Here is a 19,339-nt window from a genome sequence, read left to right on the forward strand (position 1 = left end):
AGAAAATAAACAACGCAATCTCTATAAATAACATATAATGCGTACTATGCTCAGACTTTGTTTATTCTAAGATTATAATGATCTGCACTGAAAATTCTCCGGGTGCAATTTTATATTAATTTGTAAAAAATTGTAAGGAACGTCTAATTACTACATAATTAAATTGATGGTTTGAGAAAACAATATAGATCGATGCAAAGATCCATCGAGGTCCTTGAAATCTTTAAAAATATGATGGATAAAATAATTGTTCAGTGCAGATGACATTATATTTAGAAAATAAAATATACGTATATGATATTAAACAACATAATTGTAAAAGTAAGTTAAACGTGGCGTTAATAATTGGGTAACTTTACACAAATTTTTGGAGGTAGATTAAACGAGGAAAAAAATGGGGACGGTTGGGTCGGTGATAGACAGCGGATCTCTATGCAAAATAAAAAATGTTTACCTGAATTGCAAGAAACTGGAGTGAAACAGTATTTCAAAATTCTGCTAATGTTTTTACTGTTTTAAATTACACCTACTCATTTTTTGTCATAAATTCATAAAATCCGCTGTCTCGCGATAAATACATGAGTAGTCGTTTAGTCTTCTTTTATTACATGCTTCCGTATGCACAGATACATTACAAAACGGTATCGCACAATGATTTACATCCCTGGATCCGGAACCGATCCACGCGACTCCAGGACAACGTTTCTGACAGCTCGGAGGAGATCTCCTCCGATACGTGATCAGAAAGCATCGTCCCTCTTCAGGGGTGAATTTCCATCCCCGTTCGCCCCTGGGACGATCGAAACCACCCTGTTCCTTAATTTTACGGTGTAAAACTCTTATCAAGATGTCGGTATAAAAATGAAACGTTCTAGGCATCCTGTGGCTTCTTTAGATACTCATTTTTGAATCGGTGCAACTTCTGACAACGAAAATTATAATCTAAAAAACCAAAGAAATGATAACACTGTAAGTGTACATTTTATCGGAAACAATATTAAACCTCCTTCACTCACACCATAATTGTTCTCTCAGTAATTTGTAATCTAATCTACAAACATAAATACCTTTGTATTTGCTTTAACAGTGAATGTCGAGGAAGGACTATAGTTATTTTTCATTAGGATTACACTATTAGAAATGTACTTTTAGTAACTTTGAAAACAAAAAATCAGTGGAATTCTTCCAAGAGAGAATGTTTCGATTTTTTAAAAAATCGTATTTCGGAAAATACCAGATCCCCACCGATCCAACGACAAGATCAATAATGTCAGGGGCGAACGAGGCGTCCAATGACTCGGATACGCTCGTTAAAAAACAATCAGACTTTTTGTTGTCGATAGAAAATTGTCCCCTGTGGAAATACATATGGCATTTCGGTCCGCACGGTTTTCCTCTTCATACATAAAGGGTTACGACACAGACATACGGTCCGAGGGACGATTCAAAGACAGCGAACACGATCGCTTAGCTGCCTGCATCGTTTTCCTATTTTTCTTCATTTTTCTGAAAAATATACAAAAGACCACGATTGAGTAGAACATCTTTGAACCGTCCCGATACTCGAAGTGAAACACCCTTCTTTTTTTTACACGAATACCTAGCGCCCTTTACATGATTGCAGCCTGTCCCAAGCGTCCGTACGCATCTCGATTCGAGTCTTTCCGATTTTTTACAATTTCTCCGATCACGCGAATCACTTGGGAAAACCTGCAAGCGCACTATGGCGAACGTTCTCCAGCTAGTGCAATTATCTTACAATGTTCTCTGTTCGGAATTGTTTCTGGAGGTCCACTAACGCTTCGCTTCCTCGTAGAAAAATGAAAACACGCTCGCGCACACTTAAAACTACACTGTAGGTCTTCACACAATTTTTTTAAGAACGATTGACCGGCTACAGAAATTTTACAAGACTCAGTCACTCAGAAATCGAATTAATAATATAATCTTTACGTCCATTAAAACAATGTTTAAGTCAATCGGAAAAGAAATCTGTTATCGATTTGTTTCGAGCGGTTTAAAAATTATGCGACTGCATAGATCGCGTGAAGATCCACAGCCCAGTTATTACACTGGTTCGACAGCGACGTGTCGCGCTCTCGAGTATCAAAATTTCACGGTAATGTGCCAAGATTTCGGTCAATCAAAGCATTGCCGAGGCCTGACGAAAGCACTGCCTATTCTAAAACATTTCTTCTTATTGTTAGATCGAAACTGAAAGAACTCCATTCTACGATTCGTTTTACAGAAACGCCTACAACTCTAACGAACCTACGGAACAATTCGATTGACATTTTCGAGTTTATATAAAGTTAACAATTACTCCCATGAAAAGCTGTACGTAACGAAATTTGTCTAACATCGACAGGATCCTTCGAGAAATAATAATTAACGAAGAAACAATTTTCGAATGATCGAACAGAATAAATTCATTTAACACAGCAATCGGAAAATAATTGCCACTGCAGCGTGAGTTAATTAAATACAGAATGATGGGATTCGAGTTTGTAATTTGTTTGAAAAGGCCTGGCCCGTAATCTCAATCAAGAGAGATCCTCAATGGTTCGATCGCAAAAATTTGGCACGGTCTGCTGTGGAAAAATATTATTCGCATTGCTTTCTTTCTCTAGCATTTTTTTTTAAATTTTTATTCCTACGGTTTTTTGTCGTCGGTTCTCTTTGTTCACTGTCGCATCCCTCGCACGCACCGCATAGTTTACCTTAACGTACAGTGACACTACAATGAAAATGCATAAAATACTCTTCTGCATCGGTATAAACGCGCTCTCTTACTCGACGAACACTAATTATTATTATTTTATCATTTTTTTTCTCTCGCAATTTTCTCCATTTTCCTCCGAAATCCCTCCGAACACCCAAGCTCGTCGATTAGGGATCCTCAGCGAGTCATAGTTCACGCTACCAATCGTCTTCTTGTAGTAAAATATCAAATTGAGTCCGATTTCGTTTTGCACGTACGGCAAATATTAATTTGACAACGATATAGTCAACGGACAGTCACGGAAATCCACATGAATCCACCGTGCATCAGAAATTAAGAAATCTAGGTACAAATTTGTATATTTTTGCAAATAAGAATAGTGTCGTTTCTTTTTTAAAATGCCTAGACTCGAACAGATTTTTATGGATTTTTGTGGCTGGCCAGAAAATTATCAAATTAACGTTTTATAATTTTCTATGTACAATTTTTATTGATTGATTCCGAGTGGTTTGAACCAGTCCGACGATTTCTCCAAGACCCTGAGTACAGTAACCGACGGCCATCGATTTTAATATTACAAAATAGCAGCGAGACGCGCACGAAGAGAACTCGACCGAATTCCGTGTAATAGTAAATCGATTTTCCCTGAGTGGTGACGAGCTATCTCTTTGAAGGTTCGACGTCCTCGTGATCTACCACTATCGTCCTCGTTAGCCTAATGAAGAATCATCTCCTCGATTTCATGCCGGGAGAGTGACGAATCGATTTTCTAAAAAATCCCGGACCCACCAGAGTGCGCAATCTCGAATCGTCTTTCCGCAAAACTATCAATTAAAATAAGGAACACAACAACTGGTAAAATGGAATTACCATTTCTTTTTTTGTTTTACATACGCAGCTTCGTTCGACGCAACGAAAGCAAAATTATTTAAATACTAGTCTAACAAGGCAGTGACGTTGACAGAAAAGAAAATCATCGTTGAAATTCAACTTCGCGACGGAAAGACGGACTTCCGATTATTTTGTCCCTCTAAGGTTCCACTCCATTCTATACCAATTGTGTTTCGTTATAAAAGAGACAAACCACGTTTTTCCTCATAGTTGAACTCGCCAGATGATTGTTGTCGCTCTAAACTGAGCCGATTATTTAAAAAATGGTGAAGAGAGTGCGTTCTCGTTCATGATTTCTAGGTAAGAAGATTAAAATACACTTGAGGAGAAATTAGTTCAGAGTTATAGCGCTCAGTTTCGAGATTAAAAATCATGCTAGCGGTTCGAACCGTAGTATAAAGAGTTCTAGTTCCTTGAGCGAAAGTACTATCCGGCGAGGACCTATTCGGACAGGTCCCCGGGTACACCTCTAACGAGTTTTGATTAATGTCTAGCGTACAGTTTTATCGTTGCAGCGATCGACGATGGTCGCAGTCGTCGAGTAAAAAGTGTGCGGTCGCCATCGACACGGGAAACGCGAACCGGAAATGAAAACACGTTGAACACGAACCTATATGGTACAATCATCTCGCGAAACCAGTATCAGAGAAGTTAAGCTCCTTTTTTTCTTACCGCCGTCGCTAATCCATGTGGAAGTTGACGTGAAAACAATCACGGGCTCGCTATCAAGAGGACTGTGATTATTGTCCTCTTCTATTTCATTTTTTTTTACGGTCGACCTAGCCCACACCGACACTCGATTGGTGGAAGGCAGTGCTCGTGTTGTACATCTACGTAGTATGTTTTATGTATAAGATTAGAATATACAGTTGTCGACTGTGGGACAGGTCGAAACCACTTCCTCACACTGTCCAAGAAATCTCGCAACTATCGAATCAGGAATACTCTATGCAGTCTGTAACTGCATACATTTTTTCGAAATTTTTAGCTTAACAGAATTACACGATATTTCTTGGACAGTACGATGACGTTGCGAAACGAAATTAACAGTCTAGCATTCGATACTAAGGAGCATCGTGATCAGGGACTCGGGAGGTACACACTATGTCAGAAATTTTAAAAATAAATAAACGAGGTACATATGTTCGTCACAATTTACAGAAACGTTCGGATAAGTCTGCTACTAATTCCTGCATGTTCTAAGCATTTTTTCTCTTCGATCAGTGTGCACGTTTCCCACCCGATTTCCCGCAGATCACTCGCTCGAATAAAACAAAGTCGGTTGTAGAATCGACAGCAACAAACGCCTCTATATAAAACACGATGGTTGAGAGACATCGCACCATCGGACTTACAAATTGATTACTTCCAATTAAAATGTACACCTACTCGGTAAATATTATTGCTATTCTCGTCGCGATAGATTAACTTACAGACTAAGATTTGTACATCTGCGTTCTTGCCGTAACTCTGCTCATGCTCATCGACGAGGAAGAGATTGTCTCGAACGTGCTTTCGACGACGCGCGAACCAAGGGATATTGTATAACGAACGAGAGAGTGAAGAAAAAACACGAAATATACTAAAAAAAAAAGAAAACCAAAAAATAAAAAGAAGAAAGGAAAAACGGAAAAAAACATGACTGTCATCTTCGTTGGGAACTAACTCTAGTCACCGTGTGTGCCCGGCCAATCTTCGTAGAAAAAACGTTGCTATGAAATTGTGTTCGGAAAAAACGACACCGTTTAGAAAAATGTCATCGGTTCATATTGTAAATGCAACGGATGGTTCTCGTTCTTTGTGGGTGTGTTACATCACTTTCTTCTTGGCCCTAGAAATGGTACGTCCCCCTCGGTGACACGATCCGCCTGATTCTTGAATGACGATTGATGTTGATCAGGCGTGATATTCTATTCGCACGCTCTCACGGCCCTGATCTTGCCTCGGATGATCATTGACCGCGTCTCTCAACGAGTACAGCACGCTTCTTCTCTTTCCCCGATGTGTCCATCTATCTTCAGCTGGGTTTGCCCGGTGGGCCGAGGCTGGGCGGAGAAGGTCCATGTGAATGAAGGTTATGAACATTACCTACTTGGTTACTTGTAAGACTCGACATAGTGATGGGTTGGTACATTGACGACATATAATTGCTTGACGACTGTGCCACTGACCTGGAAGAAAAGACGGCGTTATTGGCCTCGGTTTACCGTCGCCAGAAATGTTTCTATTGAAACTGAGAGAATAGCCTCGTTTCCAGGATTGCAGGATTCTCATTTCTCGATAATGCGAACATGAGGGTTTTCAGTAGTCAAAAGCGCTAGATAAAAGATCAATCTAGGCCGTAATCTACGCGCAACTTGCATTATTCGGAAGCATAAAGCTGCGACAGCTGCAGAATAATGCAAATTACGCCTGGTAAACTTAACAATAGGACTTTTGAGGGCGACTGCGGCCTAGATTGATTTTTTATTTAGCCCTTTTCACTACTACAACCCCCCCCCCCCCGACTGAAAAAAATGAGAAGGCGCATCCCGCACCCTTGCAATCCCGGAACCGAGTCTACCCCCTCAAAGGATATGGCCGGATAAGGGGTAATATTTCTTTCCTTGTGGCAAGGGAATCTTGAGACCTGCCACAGAGAGAGAGTTTTCTTTGGGGGCGCAATTGACCATCTCATCCGGCTATACTCTTTCGACTCCAATTTTGACGGGAGGTCTCAGGTTGAACGGTCTTCGGAAGGATCAAGGAGAATTTGAATACAGGGGTCCACTGTGTTCACCTTGGAACTCCACGCAGCGGGTCAGGTGTGACCGACGAGTTCCTGACCACACCCGTGTTGCTGGTAGGTACAGGTGACACAATATTGCTGGGCTGACCTTGGTGGTACGCACTTCCCGCTGGGCTATGCCTGCCCGTGATCAAAGCGAAAAATTATACGTTGAAACATCTGTTTCAAAACCGTCAACCGTAGGAAAGGGACGTTACCTGATCGTTGGACTGGGTTGAGGCGCGACCAACGATGTCCTATGCTGGTACTGAGACAGCGAGGCTGCTGCAGGTGGGGATGGGTCAGGTGGCAGGCCGTTCTCCAACGTCGTCGAATGATTACTGGAACTGGAATGAGGCATGTACGTGTTGTTCACTCGGGGCTCACGGTTTACTCTCGGAACTGGAGCCGCGGCACCTGGTGGGACGTCCGGGTGGGGGATGTTTGGATGCGACGGGTTCACTGTCGGGTGGATGTTGTTCGCTGAAATTGATTTGATTGGTTGATGATTGAAGTTCATATTTATTATTAGACTGCAGATCTTTATATGCAGAATAAAAAATGTTCGCATTGAATACATTGATGTCCTTAAATATTTTTAACATGTCCACTGCTTTAAATTGTACGTGACCATTTTTGTCATAAATGCATAAAATCCGCAGTCTATTTATTATATACTCGTATCTGATTCAACAGAAAAGAGGAGTTACCTGGGTGAGTGCTGGGCTGACTGGTCAGTGGAATAGCAAGTCTCGCGTTCACAGCCAATAGGTGGTCTCTCCTTTGTAAAAGACTATTTACATGTTCCTCTAGCCTAAGGTTCTCTGCCCTCAACTGGTGAAGACACGACAGCAAGGAAGCGACTGTGAACAAGTTCACAAAATTAACACATTCCTTCCCATAAATGTCGAGTCGATAACAAATTCAGCGAAGATTATATTCAATTGATAAACGTATCCCCAATTTCACCAAACCCATGCGACAGTAACCATATTTTTCCTTGCCGTACACTCACTGTCAAAGTGCTGGGCTTGCTCCATCAGAAACTGGCTCCCCTGCTCCCACTGCCTTTCGAGAAGCTGGTCCAAGGTCTGAGGTATCGCTCCACCACCTAACGCAGCATTGCCAGCGGTGCTGGCCATGTTGGTGTTGGTGTTTGCGTTGGTGTTGAAGACCGAGGAGAACGACGTGGGCGGTGCACCTGCTTGGCTCGATCGTATCTGCTTGTTAAGGATAGATGTATGTTAAAATACATACTGTTAGCAACGAGCCCCTATCATACAATAATGTCTCAATGCATGTGAGAAAGCTGTGTACTCATTTGATGGTCAGACAATGTATAACATATTTTCTTTGCTCTGTTTTCATATATATGTAGACATTACTGCGTTCGCATTTTACAATGCACTTCTCGCAAAATACATACAGATGCGATGACTCGACTGTGAAGCTGCGGGCCAACCAGGTTCGTCGTGGAATTGCTCGCTTCCGTAAAAATAGAATGAGCCTCCAGCTCCTGCGACAGTGTATCGGACATCTTCTGGGCCATCGTAGACGTTGGATTCAGCTGATTGCCTAACATGTGCGGTGCACTAACACCATTCTGAAACCTGCAAGGATTTACAAATGAATACCTGAACAATTAATTATAGTACCAAGAAGAGTACAAGATTAAAGCTTACAGCTTGACATCCTTCTCCTCCTTAGGATTTGTCAACGTCGGAGTGCTAGAGGCAGAAGGTATAGGTGTTGTAGAGGCAGCGCTAGCACTCTTCCTTTTCCGTCTTCCAGGCCCATTGCTGCTCATGCTCTCGGAACCAGGACTGCTTGGAGGAGACTCCTTCACAGTGGGACCCATCGTATTTGTAGCCCCAGCACTAACACTGCTAAAATGACCAGCAGTCAATGTTGGCCCTTGTATGATGGATGGCACAGGTGCCACAGTTACGGCAGGAGGCGGAGTCTGATGATTATTCCTGCCTCCTCGTTTAGATGTTGTTACTACTGCGCTGCTGGACACCGATGTTACCACAGAGGGAGCCGCAGATTGAGCCTGTTGCTGCTGCAGTTGGGTCTGTTGCTGCGACTGCTGCAGTGCCGGCTGGCTGTTCGAGGAACCACGCTTAGGCTTGCGTGCTTTCTCCTGCTTGTCCGATGACTGAGAGCTGCGAAAGGAAAAAGATTTGAATTCTCTCACGCGAAATTCCTTGGATAGAGAATCGATAAAAATCCGAGTAGAGTTGGAGTAAACTGTGTTAAAGAGGTCACCTGATCGAATTGATTATGGAGTTAGGAATACATAGATCGAAATTTTTAGGAATTTAAAATGTTCAAGTCGGGTAAACGGACCTATTCTGATTTAGAACATCACGTTACTCCTTTTCTTCGTTCGTTGCCCTTGAGGCCCCTTGAGGCAGAAGAAACAAACATAACCTCAAACTGATATTAATGATACCAACGAGCTACGAAGTCACGAGGAAACCACCAGTTTTTCACACGATCGAACGTGCCGCGATGGTTTTGCAAACAAACGCCCTTGCAAACACGGGCCAACGGAAAATATAGTCTCATATCATTTTGCCTAATCCCGCAGCACAATGTTGTCGCGAACACCATACGATCATCACCATCGGTTCACGACGTGGTCCGCGAGAATCGTGTGGGCATGGTGAAACGAAATTTTCCGATGATATTATCAGCCCGAAGACCGTAAAAATTTTCTGCCCAAGGAATTTTTACTATACTCGCGACGAGGTTAGGAGCGGACTGGCTTGTTTATCCAATGGGACAGCCATTTTGATGCCTTCCGTTTTGGCGCGCGTTTGGAATAGCAAATAGAACTCGAGGTGTACCGTTCTCAAGGTTACGGTTTTTGGAAGACGAACTGATCGTTGCTGTATCATTTATTGTTGGGAGCAAAAAAAGAAAACAAGAAATCAAAATATTCCGTAGAATAGCGATCGAATCTTTCAAATTTTGTTCAATTTGTGCTACATCCACTTTGAGAACAATTTGAACGTTTTAAATGGGCTTCTGTTAGAATTGTTCCTCGTAGTAATTGAACCAAAACGGAATTAAAATATAATCCTACTTATAATCCTACTAGATTACAGTTTAAATATTCCTTGTATGCTAGTGATTGTTCTAGAATGTTTATCTGTAGAGTTGTGTAAGGACGTCATTGATAAAACACATGATTAAAAATGCAAGACCTACCGAGATCTCTTAACAGGAGCTTCCTCCGTATTAAATCTCTCAGAATTGGGCACAGCGCTCGTCCTAGGCTCTATAGCAGCCGCAGTGGTGATTATGCTCTGCTGTAATTGTTGGTACAACGTTGGAGCACTGGTTACCACGCTTTGGACAGTGCTAGGCAACGAAGTGGCAGTCAGTGGCACGGAGACAACTATGCTGTTGGATGTGGTCGTCGGAGAATGAGTGACGATCGAGGATTGTGACTGTGTCACAGCCATAATCACAGGCGTGGTGGTTGCTTCCGTGCTGACTGGGGTACTTGACGACGACTGAATTGGACTCTCGACCTTCAACTAGAAAATCATCCAAAAAAGGAGTATTTAGAGCCTGTTTTCAAGTTATACAGAACAGAGGTTCTTTTGGGGACCATTTTGGGGGCCAAAATAGTTGTTTTCAAGTTCTGGTTTTAGTGGAAGTACCTTCTTGGACTTCTCGGGCTCGGTGGTCGTGCTCAGGCTCGTTGCCTCTGTAATGGTGGTCTGCACGTTGTTGCTGGATACAGCCTGCTGCACGACAGATGTGACAGCGACCACGACAGAGCCGCTTGCCTCGGAGCTGACCGATTGGTTCGAGTTCTCGTTGCCGATCACGGTCGGCGTACGGGCCCCGGTCTTTCTCTTTTTACTGTGGCTGGACGTCTTGTTGGACGTCGACGAGTTCGATTTCGTCGGTCCACTGTTTTTGTGGCCGGTACTCGGGTTCGTTCCCGGCTTGATCGCCTGGACGGCGGTCGTGGAGGCAGTGCCGTCATGCCCGAACACGCTCTCCGATTGGGTGACGATTGTCTCTACGAAGTTTGAAGTGGTGAATTTACTGGTATTTGTGGTGTTCTCTTTGGGTGTGTTACGGCCGCTGCTGGTTTTGTCATCAGCAACGCCATTTATTTCTAGGCTTGGACTAGTATTGGATTTGTTTTTAGAATTGGTAGTGGATTTGGAACTTGAACTCTTTCGTTTACCACTTGACGAAGACTTTATCGGGGTCTCGGCTTCCTTTTCAGGAGATGAGTCTGACGAGCCATTATCTGCTGGTATTGGCTTGTAAGGTGGTATCGTCTTTACGTTACCACCCTTTTTCTGAAATTACAATCACAGTTTTCTTGTTAAGAAAAATTCGACGAGGTTAGCGTTACTTTCTACGAGATGGTCCGTCCCCTTACCAGCTTAGAGTAGTGGTGCTGACAGTATCCGCAGTACTTGACGTTGTCGAGGTAGTTGCCAGCCTCCTCGCAGAGCAAGCCAAGAGCCTGAGCACATGTCACATGAAATTGCTGCCTGCAGCCTGTCTTGTTGCACTGCATACAGGCTCCCACATTCGCTCTACTACCTCTTCCTTGTTCCTCGCAGATATAACATGACTGGAACATACACCAACGTCAACATACTACTCCAGAAGGTACAATTCTTCTAGCCTAAGAACGATCCTACCTTGCTGAACCTTTCGGATGGTATCAACTGCAGAATAATAGGCTCCATTGTTGTCACATTACCAAACCGTACTTCCGGTATGTACAGCGCGCAAACCACGTGTGCCCATCCTGCCTGATCCGTTCTCTTAAGAGCCCCATCGCGGCTCGGACACAATTCACAACGCTGTTAAACATAGAATTACATAAACGGATGATCTAAATCCATAATAAACTTCATTTATGACTTGAAAGAACTGTGTGCTCTATACATGTCATTTGCATTTGTTAACTCCAATGACATTGTACAGTAATATACAATAAATATATCTATCAAACTAGCAACTCACCACACGTGCACTTCTCTCTTGCGATTCACACTTTCTGCAGTACCATGGCCCAGTAGGTACCGTGACGATACCGTAACAGGCTGCAAAACAAATATGGCGTTACTACCTGCTCACAAACATATATAAATAAGTATCACTACATGTACAACAAGACTGTGTCCGATATTTGAGCCTCCAACAGCGTCATAAAAACATTGTCAGAAGCGATGACAATCAGTGAAACAGCCCGTAGTGCCTTTTACAATAAAGACACAATTACTACAGTACGACAAGACTGCACCCGATCTAACATAATCAAGCCCGAAGAAGGGATAAAACGTTGTCAGCAATAACAATATACCAAATAGCTCCCAGCGTGTCTTACAATAAACACACAATTGGTACTGCTTCGAAAGCTAGTAAAGACTATGTCCGATCTAACATAATCAAGCCCGTCGAAGGGATAAAACGTTGTCACGCAATGACAATATATCAAACAGTTCCCAGCGTGTGTTACAACGAAGATATGATTGGTTCTGTTCCGATAGCTTGCGAACCAATGGTACAGAGGCTTGGCGAAGGACACAGTGTTGCTTATGACAAGAACCTTGGTGAACAGCAACGGTGCAGCCCTGGCCATCGCAGTAGACCAGCGGATTCTCAGTCCAACCCCTCTCGTCAGAACACACGCAGCACCCTCCAAGCATCTCCTTCATGCTGTGCTCCAAGCAATTCGGAAGACGAGACTAGCATGAGGAGCTAGGCGAGCCGTGGGCGAGGACGTGGCGCGGGACTGTTTCTGTCAGGGAGTTGCATCCTGGCGGCGATGATGGTCCTCGGCTGGTGGCACGCTGGCTGAAATGTTGCCGCGTCGCGCATTCGAAGCGGATCGTTTATCGTGTGGCGGTGAACACGTGAAAAGGATAAACAAGGCAACACGCACCACCGCGAGCGGAACAAACACGCACACGGCGGTCCACCGTGCAAAACGTAGAGAAGAGAACCAAGAGCGATCTTACTCTCTCTCTCTCTTTGTCGCGTGCGATCACCGGGTCCCTTGTGACCGGTCACGAGAACCAAACGGCACACCGAGGCGGTCCCTCGCAGACACCGATCTACGGCTCTTCGGATACCAGTAAGGAACGTGCTCGGATGGTTTGTTATTTACAACGGCGCTCTATTTGTTTCGCTGACCGGCCATCTTATTTTGGTGTCGCGGCGGGCCTACGCACGCGCTGCCGCGCGCTCTGCCGCGAACATGGGAAAGCGTGTTCCAAAATCAGGCACCTGGTTCCTTCGAACTTCTCGCCAGGATCCCCAATCAAACACCTTCCCCGATTTAATCACCCCGGCGAATCAAATTTTTACCGCGTCTTCTGGTCCAGATCGGCCATTTGCGAGTCGCTGTCCTCTTGTATCGAGATCGTTTGGATCCAGTAAAGATATTTTCTATCATTTACTTGATATTTTTTGTTTATCGTTTATATATACTTGAACTTGTGGATGCTTGTTATGGTTCATTGAATAGGTGCTTTTGTACGAAAAGCGGATATGGACGTTTTAGGTATGTAAGTCTTTTGCGAATTCTAACGATTCTGCATGTTTATTCCAATGTGGGATTATACAGGGATGTTCTAAAAAATAGCCTGTTTTAACCAAACTGCGGATCTTCATGCAAAATAAAAATTGTCTGTATCGATTCCAAGAAATAGAAACTGAATTGAATGTTATTTCATGAAATTTGAATTTCATCCTTCGCGGCTGCGCGCGCAGGATAGGGAATGTTTTGATTGTGTTCGCCGAGATCCTTAATCGCATCGGCCATGAATGGACGATCGACAGTCGCGTAGGCCGCTCGGCCAATCAGAGCTGGAGCGTAAGCTTCACAACTTAGGCCAGATTCCAAGAATCTATGAGTAAGAACTATGACTCGAAGGAGAGAGCGCAAGTAGTGGTGGAGAACTATCGATAGTGATGGTGCGCAATAATTTTCTAATTACGTAAATCATTCCTTCTTGCTTTCTATATCTTTTAATCTATTTTCATATACATTTGGAAGGAACGTATTTAATAGTAATGAAATATACTCGTCAAATATGTAAAAAACAATTTATCTAAAATAATTGGTGGTACCATTACAAATTAATTTTCCGATGCTGTTTTTATTTTTGTAACGAAAGGCGAAAAAAAATGTAAAATTCAACATTGTCTTCTTTACATGATTTGGTAAGTGTATAATTAAGATACAAAACAATTTGGAGTTTTGAATTTTAAACATCTACAATGAAGTTTGAATTTGAATTGGAGATGACAATGATATATCGATGTTTTCGTCATCCATATAAAGATCGATATGATTGATGCTTATCTAATGAATTTTGACATTGTTGGTTACTCTAGGATAAAAAACATTGTTCAAGTTCGATCTGTTATTAGTTTCATTGGATTTTAGCAATATTTTTCGAGTAAAAAGGGTTACAACTTTCCAGATTTCGCTACCAACAACTATCGATAGTAAAAGTCGATACTTCTCGATGGAGAGATCGGAGATGATCGACAATCATCGATAGTACCTCGATATAGTACTTCTCCACCACTAAGCACGTAAGCATCAGTGCTGCAACAACTATTGAAGCTACACGAACGTTGTACATAACATATCCTACCTCCATAAAACCTGTGCAGTTGATTCACCAATGAGTGCAGTGCAGCGCGAATAAATCAACTGTATAGATAGAGGCGATCATTAAAAAGTTAGTGAGAGGTATAAGGGTCGGCAAAACAGGGTACTGTTTTACTATAAACAGAAAACCGGAAGCAGTGACCTTGAAATGGAGTCGAATGCACCTTACACTATAGAATGGGCAGACGCGTCCCATTTAAATGAAATCTTACAGTTCCTGCGCGAAAATTTCGATAAAGAAGAGATTGTCCTGCAAAGCATGAAGAGAAATGATCGATCGGAAGATGAAGAGGCCATGTGGCTCGATCACGAGAAGATAATCAAGGCTATTTTTTCCTCATCGCCTTGCCTAATCGTTAAAGATAAATCGTCGAAGAAAATCATCGCCGTGAATCAGATGATAGTCAGCAAAAATCCAAAATTCGATGACACTGGTGATGGAGTCACAGCTGTGTTCGTGAACAATCCTCCGAAGACAAGATTGATGAAGAAGTATATGAATTATCTGTCAGGAATCAGCGAAGCAGCTAATATGTATGAAAGGTACCCAGATGCCAAGGCAGCTGTGGAATATTATGCTGTGGCAGTGGATAAGGATCATCGTAGAAAAGGATTGGCGAGGATTCTGATGGCGGAGGGCATATCCTTCGCGAGAAGCATTGACGCGGGATTTATTTTTGGACTGTACACGTCTGTTTTCTCGAGCAAGGCTGCCGAGAAGCTGGGACTCAGGAGTGTCATGCAGGTTGATCTCCTTTTGGAGAAGGACGAGAGAGGGAATCCTGTTTTCCAGGACACTCCGCCTCATAATATTGTCTCTGTACTCGTGTTGGAGTTGTAGAGCGTTGAATAAAATTGTTTACGGCGGGAGGCGGGTTTAAATTGTTCACTGGGAGCTTTGTTTATTATCCTGGAAAGAAAATTAAGCTAGAACTGAACGAGACTGATCTACTAAGAATTTGCAAATTATGTCAGACCGTGCAAATAGCACAGAAAATTTTTTAAATAATATTCCGGGCCAAAATAAATTGCTTTCGAATCTCTCGCAAATGTTAAAATTGTAAATAATAATCTTGGACATCCGCCAATGGTAGGCGCGTCAATCTAGTGCATTATGTCACAGATTGAAAATAGTACAGTCCCAATGACTATCTCGTTGCGCAGCCTGATCTATTGATCTACGCCAATGGCTTGATGGTGATCATAGGAACATTTGCGATAAATATTGTTGCTCAGAGTGGTAGATCATAGTTTTTGGTGTTCTGATGGGAAGTACCCTCGCAAGAACACCTGTAAGTCCCCGTACAATTGAAAAGAGATTCCCAGTGACGAAAGACAATAGCAAGACGGTTTCGCGTTGCAGATCGTTGGATTGTTCTTTAGAGTACAGTCGTCTTTCGATGTGACTGGTGCTGGCTAAAGATTCCGGTTTAAATAAATATTATTACTGTAAGTAACACTCTCAGAAATTTATTCATTTCTTTTCGGATAACGTTGATAGGGTGTTTTTTTCATTGAATTGTAAAAATTGATTCGGATTTACTGGTTTGACAGGTGTCAGATCGTATTGGCTATCGATTATCAACGATAATTTTTTCTGTATTATATTTATCATTATGATAGAGTGACGCTATCTATTTCTAGGAACTAGGTCTGTAATCTTAATAACATATACCAATTTTAAAATTACTATACGAGCAGTGTGTTTAGAAAATAGCTGCGGATATAATTTGAAACAAACATGTTTTAAAATTGCAACAAGCCGAAGGCAGAATTTCTTTTTTCCTTTAATGATTTGAAATGGTTGTAATTTTAAGTTGCACCAATTTGTTTTCGCAGTAAATGCACAGAGATCCGCAGTCTACTATAATTACGTTCACATTGTTATCGTCTGCAGTGAAGAAAAGTAACATTATTGCCATTCGCGCGTTATCGAGCAGTGACTAATTGCCATTTGTCCGCATGCAAAATCCTTTGTAGCACCAATAAAGTTTTTCAGTCACGTTTTATCTGAGACAGAAGGCAAACAGGTCTTAGAACAATGGGTGCTGAAGACGATTGTGGAATCATTATGTAAATTAAAATGTTTATAGCATTCGTTACGGTAACAGAAATTAATTAAATAACAGTTCGAGCTGGTAAGAATTTTTCCGAAAATGTTAAAAATTGTAAACAAATGATTTGACGAATTTCATAGTTCGAAGAGCCATCTGCTAAAATGTTTAAAAAAGTGTTCGATGTGACACGAGATGGATTGCCATATGCAGGGCGCGTTAATGGACAGATCTGAATAGAGAGGTCATTTCGTTAGAGTGGAATTAGCGTACCGCGGACCTGGTGGCCCCTTGAACTCACTATATTTATCTGTGCAGCGTTTCCATGCTCCCGTGGCCTTGCAGAAAGCCACGTGGTTCAGTGACTCGTGCTATCCTGGTCGTGTATCGCGTTTCTTATTTATGGCTCTTTATTCGCCTGTTCCACTACCGTCGCCGATTGTTAGCCGCTACAATAGGTTCATTCGATCCCGAGGAATGCATTCCCTTTCACCCCCCACCCACGCAAAAAAAATTTCGCACACGTATTTACTGCTATCTGACGTATACCCGTCATTTTTCAACATACTTTTCGAAACATTCCATTTGAAAATAACGAAGCCCCGTTCAAGAAGAAGAAGTTCAGCGAAGATGCTGACAGACCTTGAAGAGATTCAATGATTCAACATATCCCTATATGTAGATTATATCATATGATTCACGTATGTTGATGCAACATCATTTTGTTTACGTTTGCGGGCATATTACTCCGCGGCGATAGCGCGCACACATACTCGAGGAAATTGCTGTCGAGACACGCCACAGCTATAGTCCGAGCTAACTTCTCGATAAAGGTCAGTACGTCAGTACAGAGGCAGCTGTCAGCATCTGAGGATCTCGCTGGAACGATGAGGTAAACGCTGGACACTGTCTCGCGTGTAAAGTAGCGCGGAGAAACAAACATATGGCACTTGGCCATTCTAACGCGATTTTAATACGATATAGTGCTCGGCATATTTTTTTACTCGGTCCAAGTGGAGGGAAGTGGCTCTCTGAGTTAATGACCCTAATCGAAACATGTTTGCGTAATGCTGCTCGCTGTATGCAATTGTGCATGTTAAGCAATATATTCCTGGTAGTGTAGATATTTTTAGTACACGATTCCAGTGTGGTGCTGTACGAATCGAGAAAGTGGAACACTCTTTTGTTGTGGAACTGCGGATTTTTACGCGAAATAAAAATAATGAATTTGTAGAACGTTCTTTGGATTTGTATGCGAAATAAAAATAATACATTTCAATCGAGATGCAATTTAATTCTCAGTACACGAAACAGCAGAACGTTCTTTGGATTTGTATGCAGAATAAAAATAATACATTGCAATCGAAATGCAATTTAATTCTTGGTACAATAATTGGAAAAGTAGAATGTTCTTCTAAACTGCGGATTTCGATGCAATTTCAAAACAGAGAAATTAAAATGCAATTTAATTCGCGGTGTGAACGAACCATTTAAAAACATGCTAAACACTTTCTTCGGAAATTTACGACCATCATGTACTTTTCCTAAGTGTGTTCAATACGATGAGACAGGTGCTAACAAGAGCAGCACACAGATTCCAATTGCAGCGAATCGAATCTGCAGACACTCTAATTCATTTTTCCCAGGACCCGAACTAGAATGCCATCCTACAGGCCCTGGGGCTCTATAGAGGACGGAGCCATAGAGTTCGAGTCCCTGACAGAGGAGACCTTGGACGGAGCTCTAGAAGTGATACGGAAGAGCTTCTTCGTCTACGAGAACGTCTGCATAGGCGTAGCCCTAACATCAGAGCCTGGGGCATCTAAAGAACTCGAGGAACTTTGTATAGACGCTGCCAGGGACGGTGTGAGCGTGGTGGCAATCGACGTGACCACCGGCGAAGTCGTCGGCGTGGCGTTCAACAAGATCCAGGTAGCAAAACGAATCAATCTTTAAAAACCAGAATCAATTGGTAAAGAAATTGCTAAAATAATTCGAAAAATTCTTTAGGTTCTTCAGAAGCCTTCGGAGAAGGGAGCTTTCGAGGTATTCAGCGAGAATTGCAAGCACAAATCCTCCAAAGCGTTGGTGGACTTCATGATCAATGTGGACTCGAGGATCAATCTATTCAAGCACTATAACATCGAGTGTATATTCGAATGCATGTTCCTAGCGACCTTGCCAGAGATGCAGAAACGAAGAATAGGGGAATCGTTGGTATCCTCGTCGATAGAGTTAGCCAAGGAGCTGAAGAGAGACAAATTGGTGAAGACACCGGTGACCATTAATGGGGACAACACTATACAGAATCTGCCAGCTGTGCCCAGTATAGCGTCGGCTATTATGACGTCCAACTACTCGCAGAAAATAGCTACCAAATGTGGATTCGAGACTCTAACTAGGATCAGTTACAAGGACTTCGATTTCGATGGGAAATCCTTCAGCGAGAGGATAGGGGAGGAGCATCCCGACTGCATTCTAGTCGCGAAGCGACTGTAGATTAAGGTGGTCCTTATTTTTCTGGTCTCACCCTCTAGATTGTGACACTTGGACAAGAACACTTCTGTCGTATTTTAAATAAGCAGATATTGACAGGTTGCCTGAAAGACGGCATCGAGTTGTTACGAATAATGGAAATTATATGATTGAATAATATTAAACGTATATTTTTATGAATTCATTTAAATGTTTTCCTTAAAATACGACAGAACTTTCCCTCCAATCGAATGATTAAGAAATTGTTCTTATTTATAACGATTTCGGCCACGACGAGGTCTAAATGCGACCGATGCAGTAGAATTGAATCATTGTATGAATCGTGCAACAAAAGAAAGTATTCGGACAATTTGGAGGGTAAGACCAGAAAAGTCTCGAAAATATTTTCGACGCCCTTAGCTAAGGGCCACCCTACTGTAGATCCAATTAAATTCTGATTGATTGGAATCGAACTATTTCTCGAAGGAAAGTATTCGAGCACTAAGCAAGTCAGACACGTTCGAAGTTCTACCGTAGTTACGTAACGGATTTGACTTCCTACTCGTTAGTCGGAACAATCATAGACCTTGCATTATCAGCGAGGACACCCGTTGGCGGATAAGAACGACGAGTTTATAGTTTGTACAATTGCACGGTGTTGCGTGTATCGTCTTCTCCAGTTCTCGTGGCGCGTACGACTGTAAATAAACAAGAGTGTTTTCAAAGCCGATGCAAATTTAGCTTCCCACCCCTGGAAC

The 19,339-nt window shown here is 42.4% G+C and overlaps 3 protein-coding genes across 7 annotated transcripts; 2 read left to right on the plus strand and 1 right to left on the minus strand.

The window, feature by feature from the left end:
* Positions 1 to 585: 585 nt before the first annotated feature.
* On the minus strand, positions 586 to 12,609 carry Alh (coiled coil domain containing protein Alhambra). 4 transcript variants are annotated; one of them, XM_076444384.1, is made up of 14 exons: positions 11,977 to 12,609; positions 11,391 to 11,470; positions 11,063 to 11,227; positions 10,795 to 10,992; positions 10,594 to 10,711; positions 10,055 to 10,422; positions 9,597 to 9,928; positions 8,063 to 8,545; positions 7,807 to 7,990; positions 7,396 to 7,603; positions 7,091 to 7,243; positions 6,599 to 6,863; positions 6,393 to 6,521; positions 586 to 5,784 (listed from the first exon to the last, which is right to left on the minus strand). In XM_076444384.1, the coding sequence occupies exons 1-14, from the start codon at positions 12,083 to 12,085 to the stop codon at positions 5,631 to 5,633; spliced, it is 2,946 nt and encodes a 981-aa protein (XP_076300499.1). In that variant the 5' UTR covers positions 12,086 to 12,609; the 3' UTR covers positions 586 to 5,630. The 4 variants fall into 4 exon arrangements, with proteins under 4 accessions (XP_076300499.1, XP_076300497.1, XP_076300498.1 ...); XM_076444382.1 differs by having other exon boundaries at positions 7,396 to 7,600; positions 10,055 to 10,711; XM_076444383.1 differs by having other exon boundaries at positions 586 to 5,658; positions 10,055 to 10,711.
* Positions 12,610 to 13,331: 722 nt separating this feature from the next.
* Positions 13,332 to 14,934, plus strand: LOC143218863 (arylalkylamine N-acetyltransferase 1). The gene is made up of 2 exons (XM_076444396.1): positions 13,332 to 13,595; positions 13,859 to 14,934. The coding sequence occupies exon 2, from the start codon at positions 14,201 to 14,203 to the stop codon at positions 14,891 to 14,893; it is 693 nt and encodes a 230-aa protein (XP_076300511.1). The 5' UTR covers positions 13,332 to 13,595; positions 13,859 to 14,200; the 3' UTR covers positions 14,894 to 14,934.
* A 154-nt stretch (positions 14,935 to 15,088) lies between these two features.
* Positions 15,089 to 18,615, plus strand: LOC143218862 (arylalkylamine N-acetyltransferase 1). 2 transcript variants are annotated; one of them, XM_076444395.1, is made up of 3 exons: positions 15,089 to 15,501; positions 17,753 to 18,038; positions 18,117 to 18,615. In XM_076444395.1, exons 2-3 carry the CDS (start codon positions 17,766 to 17,768, stop codon positions 18,603 to 18,605), a joined length of 762 nt encoding a protein of 253 aa, XP_076300510.1. In that variant the 5' UTR covers positions 15,089 to 15,501; positions 17,753 to 17,765; the 3' UTR covers positions 18,606 to 18,615. The 2 variants fall into 2 exon arrangements, with proteins under 2 accessions (XP_076300510.1, XP_076300509.1); XM_076444394.1 differs by lacking the exon at positions 15,089 to 15,501 and adding an exon at positions 16,814 to 16,998.
* The last annotated feature ends 724 nt before the right edge of the window (positions 18,616 to 19,339 follow it).

The sequence above is a fragment of the Lasioglossum baleicum genome, chromosome 20, assembly GCF_051020765.1.
Source record: "Lasioglossum baleicum chromosome 20, iyLasBale1, whole genome shotgun sequence".
Lineage (NCBI taxonomy): Eukaryota > Metazoa > Arthropoda > Insecta > Hymenoptera > Halictidae > Lasioglossum > Lasioglossum baleicum.